Genomic DNA, 20880 nt, shown 5'->3' on the forward strand with positions numbered 1-20880 from the left:
GAAAGTCTTGCAAAACTTCAAAACATGCTTTGTAAAGAATATAAACATATTCCTCAAGTTTTTATTCAAAATTTGTTTCTTTTCCTTACAAACCGTATGCAAACGGTTACTGATGTTTTAGCGCAAAATACTCGATATTAGACAATTTTGTTCAATTTCACTCGTAATTTTTATTGTATGTAATTCGTTTGTATATTACACTATTTTCTTTTGTATCCTTCTAATTAAATACATTATGCTAAGGAATCAAGCAGTAATGGCAATTTAAGTGAAAGATCTTGAGTATAGAATATGAAACAGTGCATAAAACTTTCAATGAATTTTTACTTTCGGAAATTTGTAGGGTAGCCACTTTTTTTGCCGGTTAGTGTATGTAAAAGGTGTAGAATGCATCTACACCCCGAGTGTTTAGAAAATGTTCACCTTAAAATTTAATTTACATTTAAGATACAATATGTTCCTTTATTAAAAATTGTACTGTTTTCCTTGAAAATGAGAAAAAACAATCTTTTTGGTTGTAAATTAATCTTAATTTATGTGTTTTTAATCCAATCTAATAAATTAATTGTCAAATTTCTCTTTGTATATTGAGCGGCCGTTAATGGGTTAATACTATATAAAGAATAAACTTGCCTCAAATTTACTTTACTTACCTCAAAACTATTTTAAAGTTAATAATAAGGTCTATTTAATAAATAAATATATTCCCAAGAAATAGAACACACTACGCCTATGCACATATAAAATGCGGAACGAATAAACTAAAATATCATATTTCTCTCATTGCCATTCTTTCTAAGAACGTAAATATATATAGACCAGCAAAATATTGATAAGTTTACCGATCTTTCAAACTATTCAATGAACTTGTCTCACTATACACTAGTGAATTGCACCAATTTATATTGTTACGGGGGCAAATTTTATGGCACTATGTTACTTTTTCACTTATTTACATGAGCGAAGCATACACAATAAAAATGACCCCGGTAAGAATTTACTGCTGACATTTTACATGGTTGCCGCTACCGTTTAGTTCAATTTGTAGATTAGTCACCTTTAATTGAAAATTGTCCGACTATAACACAAAAACTGAATTTATTTTAAATTAGTTTTCTCTTGATTATCTCCTTATGCATCCATAGAATGTTGGGGTACATAACAAAAAACAAAACAACGAACTCTAAACAACTTAGAAAAGTATAAAACGGCTTATTATAATATATAGTTGGTAGTAGTCACTAGCGAGCCCAGGTATGTGTAGATGTCAACACGTTGAAAGATATGGCTTCCAAAGACCGTTTTTCATTCCTCATTTGCTATAGGAAGCTTAGTAACCAACATGTACTTGGTTTTGTATTCGTTGATGATTAGATCGACCTGTTTTGCCGCCGTTTCTAATTCTAGGAAATATTGCTCAACATCTCGCTCGCTACGCCCTATTATGTCAATGTCATCAGCGTATGCTAAGATTCGTATCGATCTATTGTAAATAGTACCACCGCCTCTAATTCATGTGTCTTGGACTGCCTTTTTCAAGGCAATGTTAAATAGGAGGCAAACCAGGACAGCTCATTGTCTGAGTTCATCCTTTAACTCAAAGGATGGATAATTCTCTCCTTATATCCTAACACTGTCTTTCAAGTGTCAACGATTTAAAATCACTACGTTTACCATCACTAGTTCAAATGGTGAAATCTCCCACGACCTATCACTTTGTTGCCGCGCACCCGAAGATCAGATACAAAATGAAATTTTCCAAGGAATATATCTTGAATATAAAATTTTAAATAAATACAATTAGCACAAAAACTGAATTTATTTTAAATTAGTTTTCTCTTGATCTCTCCTTATGCATCCATAGGATGTTGGAGTAAATAACAAAAAAATAAAAAAACAACTAACTCTAAACAAATTAGAAAAGTATAAAACGGCTTATTGTAATATTCAGTCGGCATCTTGAAAGTCATCTTCTTCAGTTGTGCCGTTTGTATAATTTATTTGAATGTTGAGATTGTTTCTCAGGATTCTTCTAGAAAGATCATCTACATCTGAAATTAAATAGAGCGAGATTAAAAGAAGAAAAAATAATTGTACTATACTCTTGACTTTCTTTCTACAGTAACATCTACTACTAGTCTCTTTATATATGCAGGCAGATGAACAATAACTTTGGTATTCTAAATGCAACATATATATTATTGTATTTTTAGATTCTACGTAAAATTCTAGATAAAATTTGTATAAGATACCATGAGTCAAAACTTCATATTTTTTGAGTTATTCATCGTTTGACCACAGTAACAAAATATTTTAAATGAAACACCCTTTTATAATTTTAATGAAAAAAGAAGTTAATTGTCTTTCAAATCACCCCACACATTTTAAGGATCGTCTAGTTTGACTCTTTGTAATTATGTGGTTCGGATTTGATGTGGAGTAATAGTGGAAGTTATGCCGATTGACACATCGAATTATTGTTTGTTGTGTTGTAGCATTTTCGTTTCACCCCGTATATAAAAAAACGCAAAAAGATACTTAATCTTTTTGCGTCTCTGAGATTGATAATAATCTAAACATTTTTAGTCTGTTTATAATAACACAAATTGCTTTTTCTTTTGATATTTTTTCCGCCTAGATGTTACGCAGGAAATAAAAGGAATCTTTCCGCTCATGTCTATACTGCTTTGGGAGGATGATATCACTCTTCGATGAATCGGCAGCGAAAGCAGTCGATTTCATTGTTGAAGTTATGAAGAATTTTGTAACATCGGGACTTCGATAAGTAGTAGTCAGAGAACGAATTGGGATCGCACGAGAAAAGATCTTTTTCGGCGATAGTTTCAAAAACGGCAAATTTTGGCTTAATTCGAATGAGTTTTGGTTAAAAGGAAGGTGATTGTGAAAGTGATGAAGGTTGTGGTTGTGAAGGTGATTGTGGAAGTGAATGTTTGACTGAATGAATCTTGTTTCACTGAACCAGTACGATTTAATCTATCCATTACATTTTAAAATGCTTCCCTATTCGGTTGCCTACGATCTGGATATCGCTCATCATAGACTCTTGCTGCAGGTAAACAGTTCTTACTACATTCCTAATATCCATACCATATCTACCAGTTCTTCCCTTTCAAAATTCATTGTTGACTGTTGTTTTATTCTATTCTATTTTATTTCTATTCGATTCGATAATTGATTGGATTCGATAATCGATTCGATATTTGATTCGATTCGATAATCGATAAACTTGAATTAAAACTTAATTGTCAATTTGTGAAACATACCTTCAAAGCAACCTTGATTTTAATGATATGTGAACTCATTTCGAACACCTTCTACAATGAAAATAACAAATTCTTTATTTTTTTTTGTGTTTCACTTCGATCGCAGTGGTTGTTAATGGAAGTGCGGGTACGCAGCGAGCTAAAGAGTATTAGGACAATCAATATGGCTACAACAGGTCGTTGCTTTTGTACCCATTTTCAATTATACAGGACATTGAACTTGACACGATTGTCATTGAAATTTGGTTATAACTTTTTAAATATCCTGTATCACACACAATTTTGTATTCTTGTAACGAGGATGTGGCGAATTAAATAAACAATGAACTATTACGAGAATTAATAATAATTAAATTAACACCAACTATATTTCCTTCGATAGCCCTGGCGAGATGAATGAACTTTAACTCATAAGTGCAAATAATTATCAAAATTTAAATGGTTGCAATAGACAATCAAAACAATGCATATATTCAGGTAAAACTAGGTATGGCTTACCGCTACTTGAAGCTAATTACCATGGTTTACACTACTTTACAAAACAACGAACAAAACGAATTTTATATGAGTGCATTGGTTCACTGTCAATTCACAGTTCAGCTGCGTCTGTCCTTCTTAACGGCTCACGCTCTTTAAAATTTAAGGTGTGAAGGTAACAGCTACCTTCTATTTTTGTAAATATTGTTTTTTTGTATCTCTTATAATTACAGATACAACAGATTTTGACACGAAAGTTGATCAGCCTGTATAGAGTTTTGCAAATTAAAATAAAAGATATATTGACGTCAGTGTTGGGTAATTCGTTTAAATAATTAATGAACTAAAAATTAATTGTGACTCAATTTAATAGAAAATGTAAGGCAAATTAAAATAAACATAATTGTAGCAAATAAAAACGTATATGTTAATATAAGTTAGTTTTTATAATAATTAGTTTAATAATATAATAAATTAATCATGAGATCTTTTACCTGCATCACCTCCCCCTCTTTCACCAATATTATATTCTCCTTCCAGATCATCTTCAGCATCTTCATATAAGTTGTCATCGTTATCATCACTCAATTCATCTTCGCCTACTTCATCCATGGGATCCGGATTCAATTCCTAAAAGGTAATAAGGTAAAACATAAAAAATAAAAATGAGCCACCGTATACAGTCACTACGAAATACTGCAATATCTCAGTAGAATTATGAAATAGGAAAGTTAAACATATGTTTGATTACTAGAGTAAATTGTAGTAAATTAGAATATAATAGAAATTATTGATGTTGAATACCAATACTGATGTCACGGGCGTAGCCAGATGAGTTTTGGAGATCCAAACCCTCCCCCTCCGAAAAGTCATCATCACGGTGCTACAGTTCTTAAAGGGTCTTGACCTTTCTGCGCCATTCTGCTGCGTCCGTTGCTTGAATTTTCCAGTTGCCATCCTGTGTTTCCTCGTCTATCCACCTCAGCTTTGGTCTGCCTCGTCTTCTTATTCCCAACGGCTGCGCTGTTAAAATCTTGTTTATCATGTTCGATTCCGGGGCTCGAGCTACATGCTCTTCTCACTGCAGACGGTCTCGTTTAATTACTGTGGTAATATATTTTCCACCAAACTTATGCTTATAGATATTCTACAGTTCAAAGTTAGATCTATACACCGAATATTTGGATTTTTTTCAAACATCGATGGAAAGGATTCGTGTGGTTTGGTTAAGGTTCATGCCTCTGATACATATTTGAGAACGGGGTTCATCAGTGCTCGATAAGTCTTAAACAAGTTTTTTGAGAGTTTTTGTCTTTTTCATTCATTACTATTACATATTTTATGCCACCTTTTAATTCTGCTAAATTGGATGTTGGTTTGTATGCCGATCAAGATAAAATCGAGAATCATTATCTAATTATTTTAGATTTAGATAGATAGAATTATATCTATCTGGTTGTCATATTCTGAATATAAATGTAGAACATACTGTAGAATTTGCATTATAATGAGGCGTTCGCTTAATGATGGTAAAAGGGGCCATGAGCGGTTTATCCAGCTTATAATCGGCACTTTTTGCAAGTAGAAAAATGCACTAGAAATATTTGAAACTCATGGAAAATCAGGATATCACAAACGAAATTCGGAACTTGCAGTAACACCCTAAAAGTAATGTCTTCTAAACTTTTTCAGTCGAGGAGCAGTTATCTTCTGAAAGAAAGAGACAGCAACAGGAAAACCGAAAGAAACTATCACTATCGTAAAAGGAATAATTTTTTGTGGCAAACAAGGATATTCCTTTCGGAATGATGGTAATTTTCGAGCACTGTTCGGTATGCAGCCGAATCTGCGGATAAAGATCTCTCTGATCATTTGGATCATCTTAGAAGAATTCCCGCCCACAAATCCAAAATAAAATAATTAACAGTTGCGGTGAAATTATTTAACATAAGATAATCAGTGGAGTAAAGGATCCTAAATTTTTCTCGATTCTCGCTGATGAGACGACTGACATTGCGCGTATGGAGCAAGTCTCGCTGTGGTTGCGATATGTTGATTTAGAAGATACTGAACAAAATAAAGTTAAGGAGATGTTCTTAGAGTATATTCCAACTGTAGTCTTGACAGGATCCAGCTTTGAAAACCTCATACTTACAACTATAAAAAAACATTGACATGAATATTCTCATGTGGTTGGTCAAGGTTACGACGGGGCTGCAGCTGTGGGTGGGTATTTGCACGATGTCCAAGCGTATATTCGTCAAGAATGTCCTCTTCATCTTTATGTGTGCAGACGTGTACGAAATTGCTTTGGGATCGTGCAGTCTGTTGGTTCCTAATTAGGCATTCGGCTCAACGCACTGCCGTTCTGAAAGAAAAATTCGGGATCTGTTACCGGCTGATCATCAAAAAAGTCTGCTTGCGATGTGCGAAACACAGTAGCTTCACAAGCATGAAGCCGTTACAATATTCAAGGAAATTTATTCAGTGACTGCGCATGTTCTAGAAGAACTCCAATCTAGCCACAATAAAGAAACATCACAACACGTCGTCTAAACGCTTAACACACTTCAATCTTCGAATTTTGTTATATATCTAGTGATTCTTCAAAAAGTAATGAGCTATACATTGCCGCTATCAAAGCAATTGCACGCAATTAACACAGACCTCATACGAGCCGCGTTGATGATGGTATTAACGTCTTGCAACTTTTGAGTCAGAAATTTGACGAAGAGTAGATCTCTATGAAGAAGCAAAGGTGTTGCTCGAAAAAAAAAATGGTGGTATACTGTTGTCACATATCGTCGGAAAGCAATTAAAGGCATTATCTGGTGTGTTGCCAACAAATTTTGAGGCCAGTTTTGAAATTGAAGAGGCAATCTGTATGTATTACATGTTAGATAAGTGCGACCAAAAACTATATCCAAATATTTACAAATTGTTGCAAATATTGGCTACCATACCTGTTTCCACTGCTACCCCTGAAAGGAGTTTTTCGAGCCTAAGAAGACTTAAAAACTACTTGTGCAACACAATGAGTGAAAGCAGACTTGGCTTGGTTCTCGTGTACATTTACTATGGGATAGAAATTGATGCTAATGAAGTAGTGGATATATTTAAAAATAAAAACAGTACATTAATTCTGTAATGCATCCTATATATAAAACCGATGGTTATTTTTTTTATTTAGCCTATTATCCCACTGCTCGAAAAAGGACTTCCCCAATTCCTTCCAGGAGCTGTCGCCAATAGCTCAATTCCGGCTTTACGATTGGTCAAATTGCAACCACAATTGCAGCCAATGGTATTACCCGAAATTGAAACTCAATTCCGGCTTTACGATTGGTCGAATTGCAACGATAATTGCAACCAATGGTATTGCCAATTTCATATAAGTATAGGTGCACGACGGCCAAAAACTCGTTCTGGTCTGGACAGGGCTCCTCAGAACCAGTCTTCTTGGCATTAGAGACCTTCTGGTTTTTAATTGGATTTAGTTCCCAGAAACTCTGCTTTGTATTGCACCTAACCACTAACCTTTTATTTCAGGAAGTTCTCTAGCGAGACTTACTAATTTATATTTAAATTGTATTTATTTCAGCTTTTTCGACTTCAAATATTTCTCGTGAAATATTTTATTTCGAATTAAATCGTATTTTCGACTTAGTACGATTTCATATTTTTCTTCTATTTTCATGGTATTTTCGACTTAGAAAATTTTGGTAAGATATTTATTTCTGATTTAATAACTTGAATAATAAGAACTTAATAAATAATAATAGTCTCCCGTTTTATACCGCTGTCGCGGCTTTGGGAGTATAGCAGGGTAGTCTGCTATATCTAGGGCCTACGGTATACAAGGAAGGTAACATGGCCAGTGCTACGCTTCAACCGTCTATTATTACCCCTGGTTTTACCCAAGGTACTCATTTTTATTCAGGCTGAGTCGACCTGGGGCCTATAGACATTTTTGAAATGTCTAGATGTTCTTGCCGGCGGTAGGATTCGAACTCCGGACCACCGGCTTGCGAGGCAAGCATCCTACCGCTTGCGCTACGCAGGCCCTATAATAAGAACTTAAAGACTTAAATAATAAGAATAATTTGAATTATTTGGTTATTTCTTTCAGGATTTTTCTAAGGTCTTAAACGAACTTATAGTTTTTCATATTTATTTATTTGGTATTTTTCGACGAATTTAGACTTAGGATAATTTTGTAAAATTATTTCTCTTTCAGATTCTCTAAGTTACTGAACGGAACTTAGAAGAATTATATAATATTTCTTTCAGCGACTTAGGATAATTTCTGACAAATTATTTCTTTTCCTTTAGGTACTTTGAAATATTTTCGGATGTAAAATAAATTAGGATATTTTTATATTTATTCCCTTTTAGGGACTTTGAAATATTTTTGATATAAAAATAACTTGGATCTTGACTTGGATCGAAAATTTCCAATAACTTGCTTTGTGTTGATATTTCGTTACATGTGTTTGTTGATTCGTCCCGAAGTCATCACGACAAACACTTTATTTGCAGATTCTTAGTTTTAGTAAACATTTCTTTTCATTTCTCTAAAAAGGTATTTCCCTCTAGCTTTATGGGCATATACGGCCTATATGTCCACGGACCGTGACCCTTACCTGCTCCGGTCCATTTCAGCTATGGACCACCTTCCCTCATTCCCGAGGATTCAGGCCAGCGACAGAGCTTTGTTCTCTACCAATTTTTTACATCTTTAATATTTTTCATATAATTATAAGGGTTATTTTATGTACTTTTAGTCGTTTTATTTCTTAACCCCCTTCCCCCCAAACTAAAACCTGGCTACGCCCGTGTCATATATAAATGATATTTATCTGCTTCGCAACTTCAGCTGGCTTTTTGCTTTTCAAAATAAAATTATACAGTAATAGATTGGCACGAGCTAATAATGTACCTCTAACGTGGGAGCAGCAACAAGATAATCACAAGAAGAGTACAAAATGCCAAGAAAAGAAGAGAAAAAGCTATATAGAAGAAAGAAAGGGAACAAACAAAAAGAGAAATGTAAGATCTTGAAACTCTTAACAACAGATCAGAGAGAGTTCCTACCTCTAGACTAACTATGTGTAGAAATAAAGACGGAATAATAATAAACGACCAACAAGAAATTCTGAAAATATTCAGAATCCAGAGAAGAAGAAATCCCCACAATTTCAAAAATTAAAGATCCTATTATCAAACTTAGGAATGGAAAATCAACAGGGTCAGTCAATATTACATCAGAGTTAAGTAACCAGGGTGGAGAAAGCCTAATGGAATTATTACAGAAATTTCTTACTCTGGAATCAGACATAAATACCATATCAATGGAGTCTCAGAGTTATAGCCCCCATATTCAAAAAGGGAGACTCAATCGAATGTGATAATTACTGAGGTATTACCCTGCTCTGTACAGAAATATGTCAGACAGAAAGAGCAAGAACTAAGAAAGGAAGGGAGAAAAGTGAAAGTAGGATATAAGAAAATATATTCCGATCAGGAAATATGGCGATGGGATGGCATGAACCAAACGTTGGTGGTAGAGACCAAAGCAAAAAACTAAGCACCAGCATGAAAAGGAAAGAAATGAAGACGAACAATACGAAAAAAAGGATTACGAACTATGAAAACGAAACAAAACAAGACAGTAGTACAAAGGTAAAGCCGAAGAATGACAAGATACATTTAGCTACATGGAATGTCAGAGGAACCTTTTATGAAGGTGCGCTAAAAGAACTAATGAATGAGGCAAGGAAGTATAAAATCGATTTAATGGCTCTTCAAGAGACAAAACAATTAGGATCGGAAATAACTGATATAGAAGATATGGTGCTCTTCAAAAGTGGAGGTAAAGATAGAATGCTTGGAACTGGTTTTTTAGTAGCTGAATGTATCAAGGACAAAGTGATAGCTTTTAATCCTATCTCTGATAGGATGTGTTCAATACGAATTAAAAAGTAAGAAAAGGATATAATCAATATTCATGCACCGTCAGACAAAGACGACGAAATAAAAGATCTTTACTACGAACAGCTAAATGATGAATACGAGCGTCTACCTAAACGTGATGTAAAAATAATAATGGGTGATTGTAATGCTAAAGTGGGAAAAGAACCTCTGTACACTGCAGTAACTGGTAACTACAGTAAACACGAAGTACCAAACGATAATGGTCAAAAACTTATTGGATTTGCCATGGAGAAAAACATGGTGGTGAGAAGCACACAACTAAAACGAAAAGAAATATACAAAGGTACGTGGGTCTCCCCAGATGGAAGGACGGTGAATCAAATAGATCATGTTATGATTGAAAGTCAATACATGAATATCGTTCAGAAGGTAAGAGCTGAGCCAGACATGAGCTAAGAGAGGAGCTGAAATCGACTCGGACCATTACCTCGTTAAAGTCACATGTGGGAGGAGGCTGGAAGAAAAAGAGAAATCGAACAATAAAACGAAGAGAAAGTACAATATTGAGAAACTTAAGGAAGTAGAAATAAAAAATAAATATGAAGAAGACATAAATAAAATTCTACAACAATGTGACCAAAATTTACAGACAGATCAAGCCTGGGAGCAAATTAAATCTGCCGTAGGAGAAGCTAGCGAGAAAATAGTTATGTGCGACTCCAAGAGAAGTACAAACAAAGATTGGTTTGACGAAGAGTGTCAGGCGATAGCAAAGGAAAAGAAGAAGATCAGACAACAAATATTAACAGATAATAGAGAGTGTAAAAAACAAGAATATAGAATAATACGAGGAAGATTGAAAGCTCTGTGTAGAAGGAAAAAGAGATACCACAATAAGTTGAAATTAAAAGAGATAGAAGAGAAGTTTAAAAACAAAGAGGTGAGGTCGTTCTATCAAGAATTTAAAAATGGGAAAAGGTTACCAAAGACACTGTAGTTATATGAAAGGTAAAGACGGAAATTTAATCAGCGATCCGGCAGAAATAATGACGGAATGGAAAAAACATTTTGAAGAATTATTAAATGGTGAGGTGGACCACAAAGCAGTAGACATCTAGACGGTTTCAGAAGATGCGATAGGTGAAAGGCAGCCTACAGAGGGGGAGGTGGTGACAGCAATACAAGAAATGAAAAATAACAGAAGTCCTGGTAAAAATGACATATGCATAGAAATGATCAAGTTTGGTGGAGAACAACTACAAAGAAAAATACGTGGATTTCTGCACTGCATATGACAGTATAATTCGTGACATTCTATATAGACCAATAGTAAGATCTGACATACGAAAGAAATTATTAGAACTAGTCAAAAGACTGTTAAACAGAAAATTTAGGGTGAAAATCCAAGGAAATGATCAGTGACAGTGATGTTTGACAGATCAGTTCTCGACAAACACCGGCCTCAGACAATAAGACTCAGTGCCTTGTATTCTACTCAATCTGATCCTAGAAAACATTGTAAGAGACTCAAACATAAACTTAAGGGGCACAACAGTAAACAAGAGCGTATCAATTATGACATATTCAGATGATGTAGATATCACAGATCGCACGCAACAATAAATACTGGAGTCATTCTCTTGCATAGATGGGACTAGGAGTAATTTTGATAAAATATAATACATGCCAATGAATAGTAGGCGAGAAGCCACCCAAATTACTATAATGGGGAAGAAAGTCAAAGCGTCTCAGAATTTACAAGACAGAATGTACAAATACAGACAAAGACAGAAATTCAGCTTAGAATTTACCTAGCAAATTGAGTGTACAATGAAATTTTAAGACATCTGAAATCAGATATATTTACCAGGGAATCCAAATTGATGACTCATTTTAAATGATTTCTGATCATTTAAAAGAATGTCCTTCGGCATATATATGGTGGTGTATGCTAAGGCACGGATATAGGCAGATATAAGGCTTGGCAGACTAAGATGGAGAGGTCATATGGAACCATCTGAAACAGCAAGAATCATAACCCAACAAATGATGGGAAAGCAACCCAAGGAGCAGCCAAAAATATGATATATGAAGGGTACAGGCAAAGAAGGTGTTATGTAAATTTTTGCAGAAAATGAATTTCTGGTCCCCTCTGTTAGCCAGTGATCTAGACTACCATTCTATAAATCAATCACCACTATGAACGTGTTCAGTCATGAATAATAACATATTTTAATTTCTCTAGTCAGGCTAAGAAGGTGGCAAGTCCGCGCGGTCCCGTCGAAAAAAGTGCTTTGTCAGGTTGTACACGTAAGCGTCGACTGATGCTACTGCATCGGCAAATTCCAGCAAATTTAGTAAACAAACGTGTTTTCGTCAGTGAACTTGTGTTTCTTACAAAAACTGAGTAATGGAGAAAATTTACCCTGAAATCGTTGATAACGACATTTCGCCTTCAAATAGAAATAGTAAAAAAAGAAAGTATGGAAAATTGAGTAATGTAAATAAGTTATTAAATTTGAGAAGCCATACTATGGGTGAGGACTGTAGGTGTAAGAGATTAAAGTGTTTTGAGCGTGTACCAGAAAATGTTAGGAACAAAATCATCCAGAGTTTTAATCTACTCAACTCAATTAATGAGCAGAATATATATTTGTGTGGTTTGATAACGACACTTCCGATCAAACAACGAAGACCAAGGCAACAAGAACAAGATGCTCTTCTTCACGATGCTTCCTCCCTGTACCGTGTAAGAGTTGTAAACAATATAAATAGGCATACTGAAGATGTTGAAATATCTAAAAAGACATTTATATCTATACATGGAATAGGTCGAAGAAAGTTAGCCGTGCTGCAGCAATCATTGAAACTAACAGGAGATGCACCAAAAGATCGTAGAGGTAAGCACACTAATCGGCCACACAAACTCTCTATTGAAGCAAAAAGTAAGATAAAAAGTCATATTGGATCGTTTAGAGATTACATTATGCATGATACGGCTAAGGTATACCTACCAGAAGAACTGAATATTAAAAAAATGTTTAATATGTTCTGTGAAAAGTTTCCAAATTAGCATGTGTCATATGAAACGTATAGGACCATTTTTTCAACCGAGTTCAACATATCATTTGGATACCCTAGATCTGACACATGTAGTCAATGCGACGAATATTTAGCCAATATTAAAAGTCTAGTCGTAAATCGATTATATATCAATCAATGAACGATTTAAAAACTGCATAAAATCGGTCAAGACTTACCCAGGTGCCGATATTCGGTCAGACCATACTCTACTGTGCTCTACAATCACAGTTAAGCTAAAGAGAGTCTGTCAAAATCAGAAAACCTCCAAAATATCACTAGATGCACTCCAAGACCCATGCACGATAAATTAACGACAAGTTCCACGAAATTAGACTAGAAGATACCAACAACATAGATGATATCTATGTTGTTGGTATCTATATAAATACATGTTGGTATATATATATAAATACATAAAGAAATCCGAAAAAGAATTAAAGTAGCAAAAGACCGATGGCTACAAGAATCCTGTTTAGAAATTGAGAAACTGGAGCAACAACACGACAGCTTCCATTTGCATAAAAAACTAAAAGAATTAACAGGCAAAAGCAGAACTTATGGGCAAAATATATTACAAGACTCTGGTGGTAGAATTTTAAGTGATAAAAAAGAGCGCTGTACCGAATGGGAAAATTACATAATAGAATTATTTAACGATGACCAAAGAATCTACCAAGAAATAACATCTAACCGAGATACAGGCCCACCGATTCTAATCTCAGAAGTTCAGAAGGCTATCGACCAAGCGAAACGAAGGAAACGAAACTGGTCCTGACGAAATACATGCAGAATTGTTAAAACTATTTGATAATGAGAGTGTTGCGATTATCACATCCTTCTTTAATAATATATACAGCGGCAAATTACCAGACAACTGGTTAGAATCGATATTTATAACTATTCCCAAGAAAAAGAATGCCAGACAGTATAGCGACTATCGACTTATCAGTTTAATGAGTCACACGCTCAAAATTTTTATGAAAATATTGCATTGTCGCATATATAAACTTTGTGAGGGGATAACTGGTGATGAGCGAAAGATGATGAGAATACTCTTACAAAAGAGCATTGAGTTTAGGAAAAATATTTACGTATGTTTTATAGATTTCGAAAAAGCCTTTGATAGAGTACCACAAACATTATTATTTCAATGCTTAGACTCAGTTGGTCTGGACACGTATGACATTAGATTGCTTAAAAATCTTTACTACAATCAGACCGCTTGTGTTAAGGTGGACCAAGAGGTTTCAGCTAAAGTTTCTATTAAGCGTGGTGTCAGGCAGGGATGTGATACGTCACCGATGTTGTTGTTGCCTACACTGAACCAGTTTTTGAAATAGCGTTAAATAATCGCCGCGAAGGTGTTAAGATCGGTGGTGAAATTATTAACAACATGCACTGTTGAATGCTGTAAACAACGAATGCACTGAAAAGGGCTTAACAATCAACGCAAAAAAAAACAAAATGGATGGTGGTCGGAAAAATTAATATCGAAGACTCAGTACTAAGATTAGATAACAAAATCCTGGAATCCTGGAAAGGGTGGAACATTGTAGATATCTGGGTAGCTGGATTGACTGCAGGGTTGAAAGTAACGAGGAAATTTCGACCAGAATAGAACTCGCACGGAAAAACTTTATTAACTGGCGTTCTGTATTATGCAGTAGAAGTCTGTCGTTGACAGACTAAGAGTATTGAAGTGCTACGTCTGGTCCACTTTGTTCTATGGATGTGGAACCTGGACAACAAAAATAAAAACTCTTAACAAATTAGAAGCGTTTGAGTTATGGTGTTACCGTCGCATGCTCAGAATCCCGTGTACAGCACACATATCTAACGAACGCGTGCTAGAGACCGTGCACCATCAAAATGAGAAAGGTCCAATACTTCGGTCATATAATGAGAGGACAACAATGGCAGGAAGTATTCCGAATGGCTAGAAAAAAAACCCTCTCCTTTTCAAGTAGAAAACGTTAACCAAACGTACTTCAGAACCTGGACAACATTCTTGAATAGACGTTATAGAGGAATTTCTTGGTCCTATTAGGGAAATAAAAATAGAAAAAGAACATCCAAGGATGATACTTCACCGAGACAACTACAATGGTGCGTGGGAAACTACTGCTGTTACTGATCCCAAATTTAAAACTAAAAGCAAATTAGAAGGCAACCAATAATTAGAAAATTTCTTTTAGCGCTTTTACCCATTAGTAAGATGAAATGGAAGAATCTCCAAGAGCTGAAAATATTTTGTGGCTCAGCGGCTCAAGACTACTTTAACCAGTTGCCATATTTGTAGAAGACAAACTGATGCATTACCTTTGAGCTTTATGATTATCTATTGCGGTAAGCTAGACAACATCATCTGTATACGAATTGACCCTAAATTTTTTTTTGTTCTAAGATCAATAAAGCATTCAGCACCTGAAAAATTTTACCACATCCTCTTTTTTCATAAGGAAACGCTTTTAGTTTTATTTATATAGATTTTAAGTTTACTGTTACAAAAAAAAGCACCGGGATCGGATCAAATAGCATCGGAGTTACCGAAGGAAGGAGGAGACGCACTACAAAAAACAATAAATGAATTGATAACAAAGATATGGTCGAATAAACAGCTACCAACGGAGTGGAATAGCGGTATTATTGTACCATTACATAAAAAAGGAAAGAAAAGAAGTTAGAATGTGGAAACTACCGTGGAATCACGCTGCTGAATGCAGCATACAAAATAATGTCCAACGTAATTTATGAAAGACTTAGACCACACGCTGAAAAAATAGGTGGCAAATACCAAAGTCGCTTCTGTAGACAGAAGTCAACAATAGACCAGATATTTGTTCTGCGACAGATCCTCGAAAAAACAAGTGAATATAACATCGGCACACATCATTTCTACATAGACTTTGAAAGCGCATATGACAATATAAACCGAGAATTCTTAATAAAAGCAATGAAAGAATTCAATATACCAACACAACTAATAGAACTGATAAAAGAATCTCTAAAAGTAGAAAGTTGAATCCGGATACAAAATGAATTAGCGGAAACAATAGATGTGAAAAAGGGACTACGCCAGGGAGACGCTCTATCATGCATCTTGTTCAACATCGTACTCGAGAAAATCCTGAGGGACACAACGGTCAATACAACGGTCAACACGAGGAAGAATCATTAATAAAAGTGTGCAAATACTAGCATTTGCAGATGATGTTGACATAATCGCAAGATCAAGAAGAGAAATGATAGAGGCATAAAAAAGCACGAAACAGATCAGAATGGAGAAGAATCCTGGAACAGGCCAAGACCCAAAAAGGGTTGTCGAGCCAATGATGATGTTACAATAAAAATATTATGTTTAGTAAGTAGTCTATAATATTAAGTTATTTGACAAAACATCTTTTTGCCCTGTAAAAATTGCAATTTTCTACCAAATGTTCTATTACTTTTTATGCATTTGTATTTTGGCTATTCATATTTAACTGTCTTATAGGTAACATTCCAATACATTTATTAAAAAATTTGTCACCTTTTATTTTCCCACAATAAACAAACACCAGAGAGTCCAAACCTTTAAAACCGTTTTTCTCGAAACTTGTTTTTTTTTACATAGCACCTTCTTTGCTTGTACCCTTTATATGATATTAGTTCAGAAGGATTTGAGAAAACTCGAAACTGTAGAATAAAAGCTAGAAATAGGAATGAGTGGAGAGGATTAACTGAACAGGTCAAGGTACAATCTGCATAATGGAGGTAATGATTATGATGGATGTGGTTGCCTGGATATGAGGGAGACCAAGGGAATTAACTTGCTTTTCATTATAAAAGCAATCTAGAAGAATCTTTAAAGGCCCAAACCATTCTACGGCATCACAAAAGATGCCTTAACTACAATATTTTTGGGAATACAAGGCAGCATTATAATTAAAAATATTTTATTTTTTACGTTTTCATTTGTAATTCGGAAATTGTTCTCGAAATCTAAATTAAACAAATCACCATAAAATTAACAATTACGAATTAAGCAATATAGTTTGTATACTTAAAATTTAATAATATTTTACAGTTCATATAAAAATTCCGCAATAAAGCAATTTCAGAACTACGAAACATGTTGATAGATTTCAAATTCAAAGAGTCACTGGAGTAATAACAACAAATGAAGAGTGACAATCCCATATAAAGAATCAGTAGAAACATTTAGAGGACAACTTTGTCTAATCTAATGAATGAATATTAACAGACCACAACTGAAGATGATCACCATTGTGCGGGAAATGTGATCTACGAAAAGAAACAGCTATAACATGCCCTTGCGAACGTGAAATGCTTACTGAAATGAGGCTGGTATACACTGGCTTTATTTAGTATAAAAGGTTCCGAACTACTTGGTGGCATTTATTTAAATCACAGATTTTGTATAATAGCACCTGAGCCAAGTAGTGCCTAAGCTGATGTAAGAAGTCGAGTTAACTTAAAAAATTTTCCGCATATTGATAGACCATAACAAATATAATATATGTGATTAGACTGAGACTGAAAATCTATTATTATTTTACTTATTAATATGCTATATTATTGATACTTTATTCTTCTGGTATATACAATACTGGTCAAATCAGTCATTTCAATATATGTGTTAAAATTCTTACTTGACAAACTTTAATTGCTTCATAAATTTGTGGAATTGATTCTGTATTTCTCGGTACAAACAATATTTCAGAAATGTCTTCGGTGGACTCAGCATCACTATCATCATCTTCATTAATTACAGGGGGGCTGTCACCTAAAAAATGTGCATAAAATATTATTGATGGCAGAAATAATAAGTGTTGGTAAAATAATCAATAGAAATAGACCACAGAAGTTATTTCATACCCTAATGGTGTAATAAAGTTAGAAATTATTACAAATAGCTTAAGGTTAAATATATATAGTCTTACGATGATATATTCAGTATTGGATATACCCTGTATGAATACTTTTTTACCAGAAACTGGCAGCTTTCATCTCTAGATATTCGAAGCACTTGAAAACTGCAATCCACAATCTTCTTTTCCTTGGTACTCTTGAAGAAGCTATGTTACTTAAAAATGACATTTTCCACAACCCAATATGAGATTTTACTCAATAATGCTCAAATCCTCTAGCTACTATCAGTTCTTTATCTCTACTGCCTTACCTCCTTATGGAGTATTGGGCGCTCTTGCGTTTTTAAGCTAAAAGTGAAACATGGCTGATTAGCTGGATCAGCACATCCTCTTCTGTTATACTCCTTCGAAATTTCCCCTACAAGTCTTTTCCATTTCTCTCTATTTCTTGCTCTCTATTTGACCTCTCTTCATCTTGTTACAGTTCTCCAGTCATTATCCAGTCTTCTTCTTCGTCTACTTCTTCTGTCTGGTTGCCATTCGAGTGCTTGTCTAGTTATATTATTTTAGTCTTTCTTTAGCGTATATCCAATCTATTTCCATTTTATTCTTTTAATCGTGACTGTTATTTTCTTTTGTTTTGTTGTTGTCCATAGTTCTGAGTTTGTTATTTTATCAGGCCCATATATTTTTAGGATTGTTATATAACGATTTATTTATAAAGGTTTGTCTTTTTTTTCAGTTGTTTCTTCCTGTCTAAGATTCTTCCTGTTAAATATTTTGATTTTGGTTAATTCTGATATATCGCCTGTGTTCCAGATTTTCTTTAGGGAGTTATATGCATGTTGTGCCTTTCCTATTAATTTTTCTACATCTGATCTCAGTGACGGCTCGTGACCACTAAAAGAGGCGGTGCACAAATAGATAAATTTACCGTAGGTAAATTTACCGAGTACTGGATGAAAAAGGATTTTCTTCCGTTTTTTGGGCACACGTTCTTTAAAATTAACATTTATGTATAATTAGATGACCGCATTTCATCACGAATTTTTTGCATTGTCTTTTCAACTATTTACAGATCTTGTTTAGCCTTAATGGGGCCAGTATGAATCATCTGCAGTTGCTTAAAAAGTATTTCTACATGTGACATGATTTTATGAAAAACTGTTAACCAAAATATGAAATCTTTATTCTGTAATCTAAGTTTATATGCATCCATGACTTGTATTAGCTCATTTCGGTATTCATAAACTGTATTGACTCCACGTGATTAAAAATTTCATCTAGTTTGTGATAATCGTTTATGAGCTATCTCATCCAATATATTTGTTCTTTGAGGTGATGTAGTAAAAAAACAAATCCCAGTTAAATGGGCGAAAAAAATCGGAACAGATGCATTATTATGAGATTCATCTGATTTGCATAGCAATGTACATAGTTTGCAAATGGATATTTATCTTTAATTATTTTTTGTGTCCCATTTACATCTCTGCTCATTAATGACGCTCCGTCATAACTCTGTGCTATTAACTTATTTAGCGTGTCACTGATTAAAGGATTAATTTCATTTCATATACAATTTGCTATTGGAATGGCATTTGTTAATTTCTCACCTTCTCATCATGGTAAACGCCAAGCATATAGTCCAATAGTTCATTTTGTATACTTTTAGAGGTCCCTTTAAATACTGTTGCCTTATTAAAATGATCCTTTAAATCTGTTCTAATTAAGAACTAAAATCTATTAATTCCCGAAAAACTCATTTATTTGTTGATTCTTCCATTTCATCGTGATCTGGCAATGCTAATTCTAATGTACCACAGAATCTTATACATTTTATCTCTTTCTTCCTCAGCTTTTCCCTTTTCAGGGGTCGCTGTTCGTTACTCCTCGTCGTTACTCACTTCTGTCCATCGGGTTTTCTTCACCTAATCTTTTCTCTCCAAAGTACTCTGCCACACAGTCCTTCCATCTTCTTTTCGGTTTTCCTCTACCTCTTCTCTGCCACACAGTCCTTCCATCTTCTTCTCGGTTTTCCTCTACCTCTTCTTCCATAAACTTCTAATAGCTCTATTCTTTGTCTCACATAGTTTTCATCTCCACGTCTGACATGACCAAACCATTACAGTCTTTATTCTTGAATCTTTTTTGAGACTGTTGTCACCCCGGCTCTTTCTTTACAGGCCACACCTCACCGCCGTACACCAATGCATGTCTCACCACACTCTTGTATATCTTTTCTTTCAGCCTTTCCCTGATTTTTCGATCACAAAGTACCCCAATCATTCGCTTCCAGTTAAACCAACCAGCCTGTATCCTGTGGGCAATTTCTCGTTCTAGCCCATTTTCCGTTATGTAGGAGCCAAGGTATTTAAATTCTCCTACTCATCCTAGCTTTTCTCCAAGCAATTCTATGTTACCAACCATTCCCCTTCCTACCAACCACATATACTCCGTTTTCGACCTGCTAACCTTAAGTCCTCCCTTTTCAATAGAACTTCTTCAACACTCCAACTTCTCCTCCAACATTTCTTTGTTCTCCTCTACTAACACGATATCATCAGCAAAGAGCATTGACCCCTTCCTTACTTTCTCTGTCCGTACTTCCATAACAAGATTACACAGGTAAGAGCCTTGATGCAAACCAACCCTCACTGGAAAACTTTCGGCCTATCCGACATCAATCCTTACTTTGGTGTACACTTCCTCATACATATCCTTCACGAGCCTTACATACTTCTCAGAAACCCGTTTCTCTCTGATACATCTCTATAGCTCTTGTCTTGTATGTCTCTATTAACTGTCTCAACGCAAACAAGGCATGCATTGTCCTCCTTCCTGGCATAAACCCAAACTGTTCTTCTCCCATGGATGTCTCTCTCCTTAACCTTTACTCTACAGTTCTCCCCCAAATTTTTATTGTTTTACGACATTAACTTCATCCCTCTATAGTTCTTACAGACCTGAATGGTCTCCATGCATTAGGCATCCTTTCTTCTTCATATATCCTACTCATCATTTGCCACAAAATATCAATCCCTTCCTCTCCTAGAGCCTTCCAAGCATCCACAGGTATTCATCAGGTCCTACTGCCTAACTGTTCTTTGTCCTATTTAACGCCTCGACAACTTCATCTCTCTCTATCCCCGGTATTACATTCTCATTTGGGATACCACATCTTCTGTCTCTCCTCTGGTGTTCTTCATTTAGCAACTTACTAAAGTACTGAT

General features: G+C 34.9%; 1 protein-coding gene across 1 annotated transcript in view; it reads right to left on the reverse strand.

Moving 5' to 3' along the window:
• Nucleotides 1-1800: 1800 nt before the first annotated feature.
• Nucleotides 1801-20880, reverse strand: part of LOC140448426 (methylosome subunit pICln-like) — a 28179-nt gene continuing 9099 nt past the window's right edge. Inside the window, exons 3-5 of the mRNA XM_072541512.1 lie at nt 17432-17565; nt 4256-4391; nt 1801-2051 (exon numbers count right to left, since the gene is read on the reverse strand). Coding sequence (XP_072397613.1) covers nt 1948-2051; nt 4256-4391; nt 17432-17565 — 374 coding nt within the window. The 3' untranslated portion in view covers nt 1801-1947. The remainder of the gene's footprint in view (nt 2052-4255; nt 4392-17431; nt 17566-20880) is intronic.

Source organism: Diabrotica undecimpunctata, chromosome 8 (assembly GCF_040954645.1).
Source record: "Diabrotica undecimpunctata isolate CICGRU chromosome 8, icDiaUnde3, whole genome shotgun sequence".
In the NCBI taxonomy this organism is placed as follows: Eukaryota; Metazoa; Arthropoda; class Insecta; order Coleoptera; family Chrysomelidae; genus Diabrotica; species Diabrotica undecimpunctata.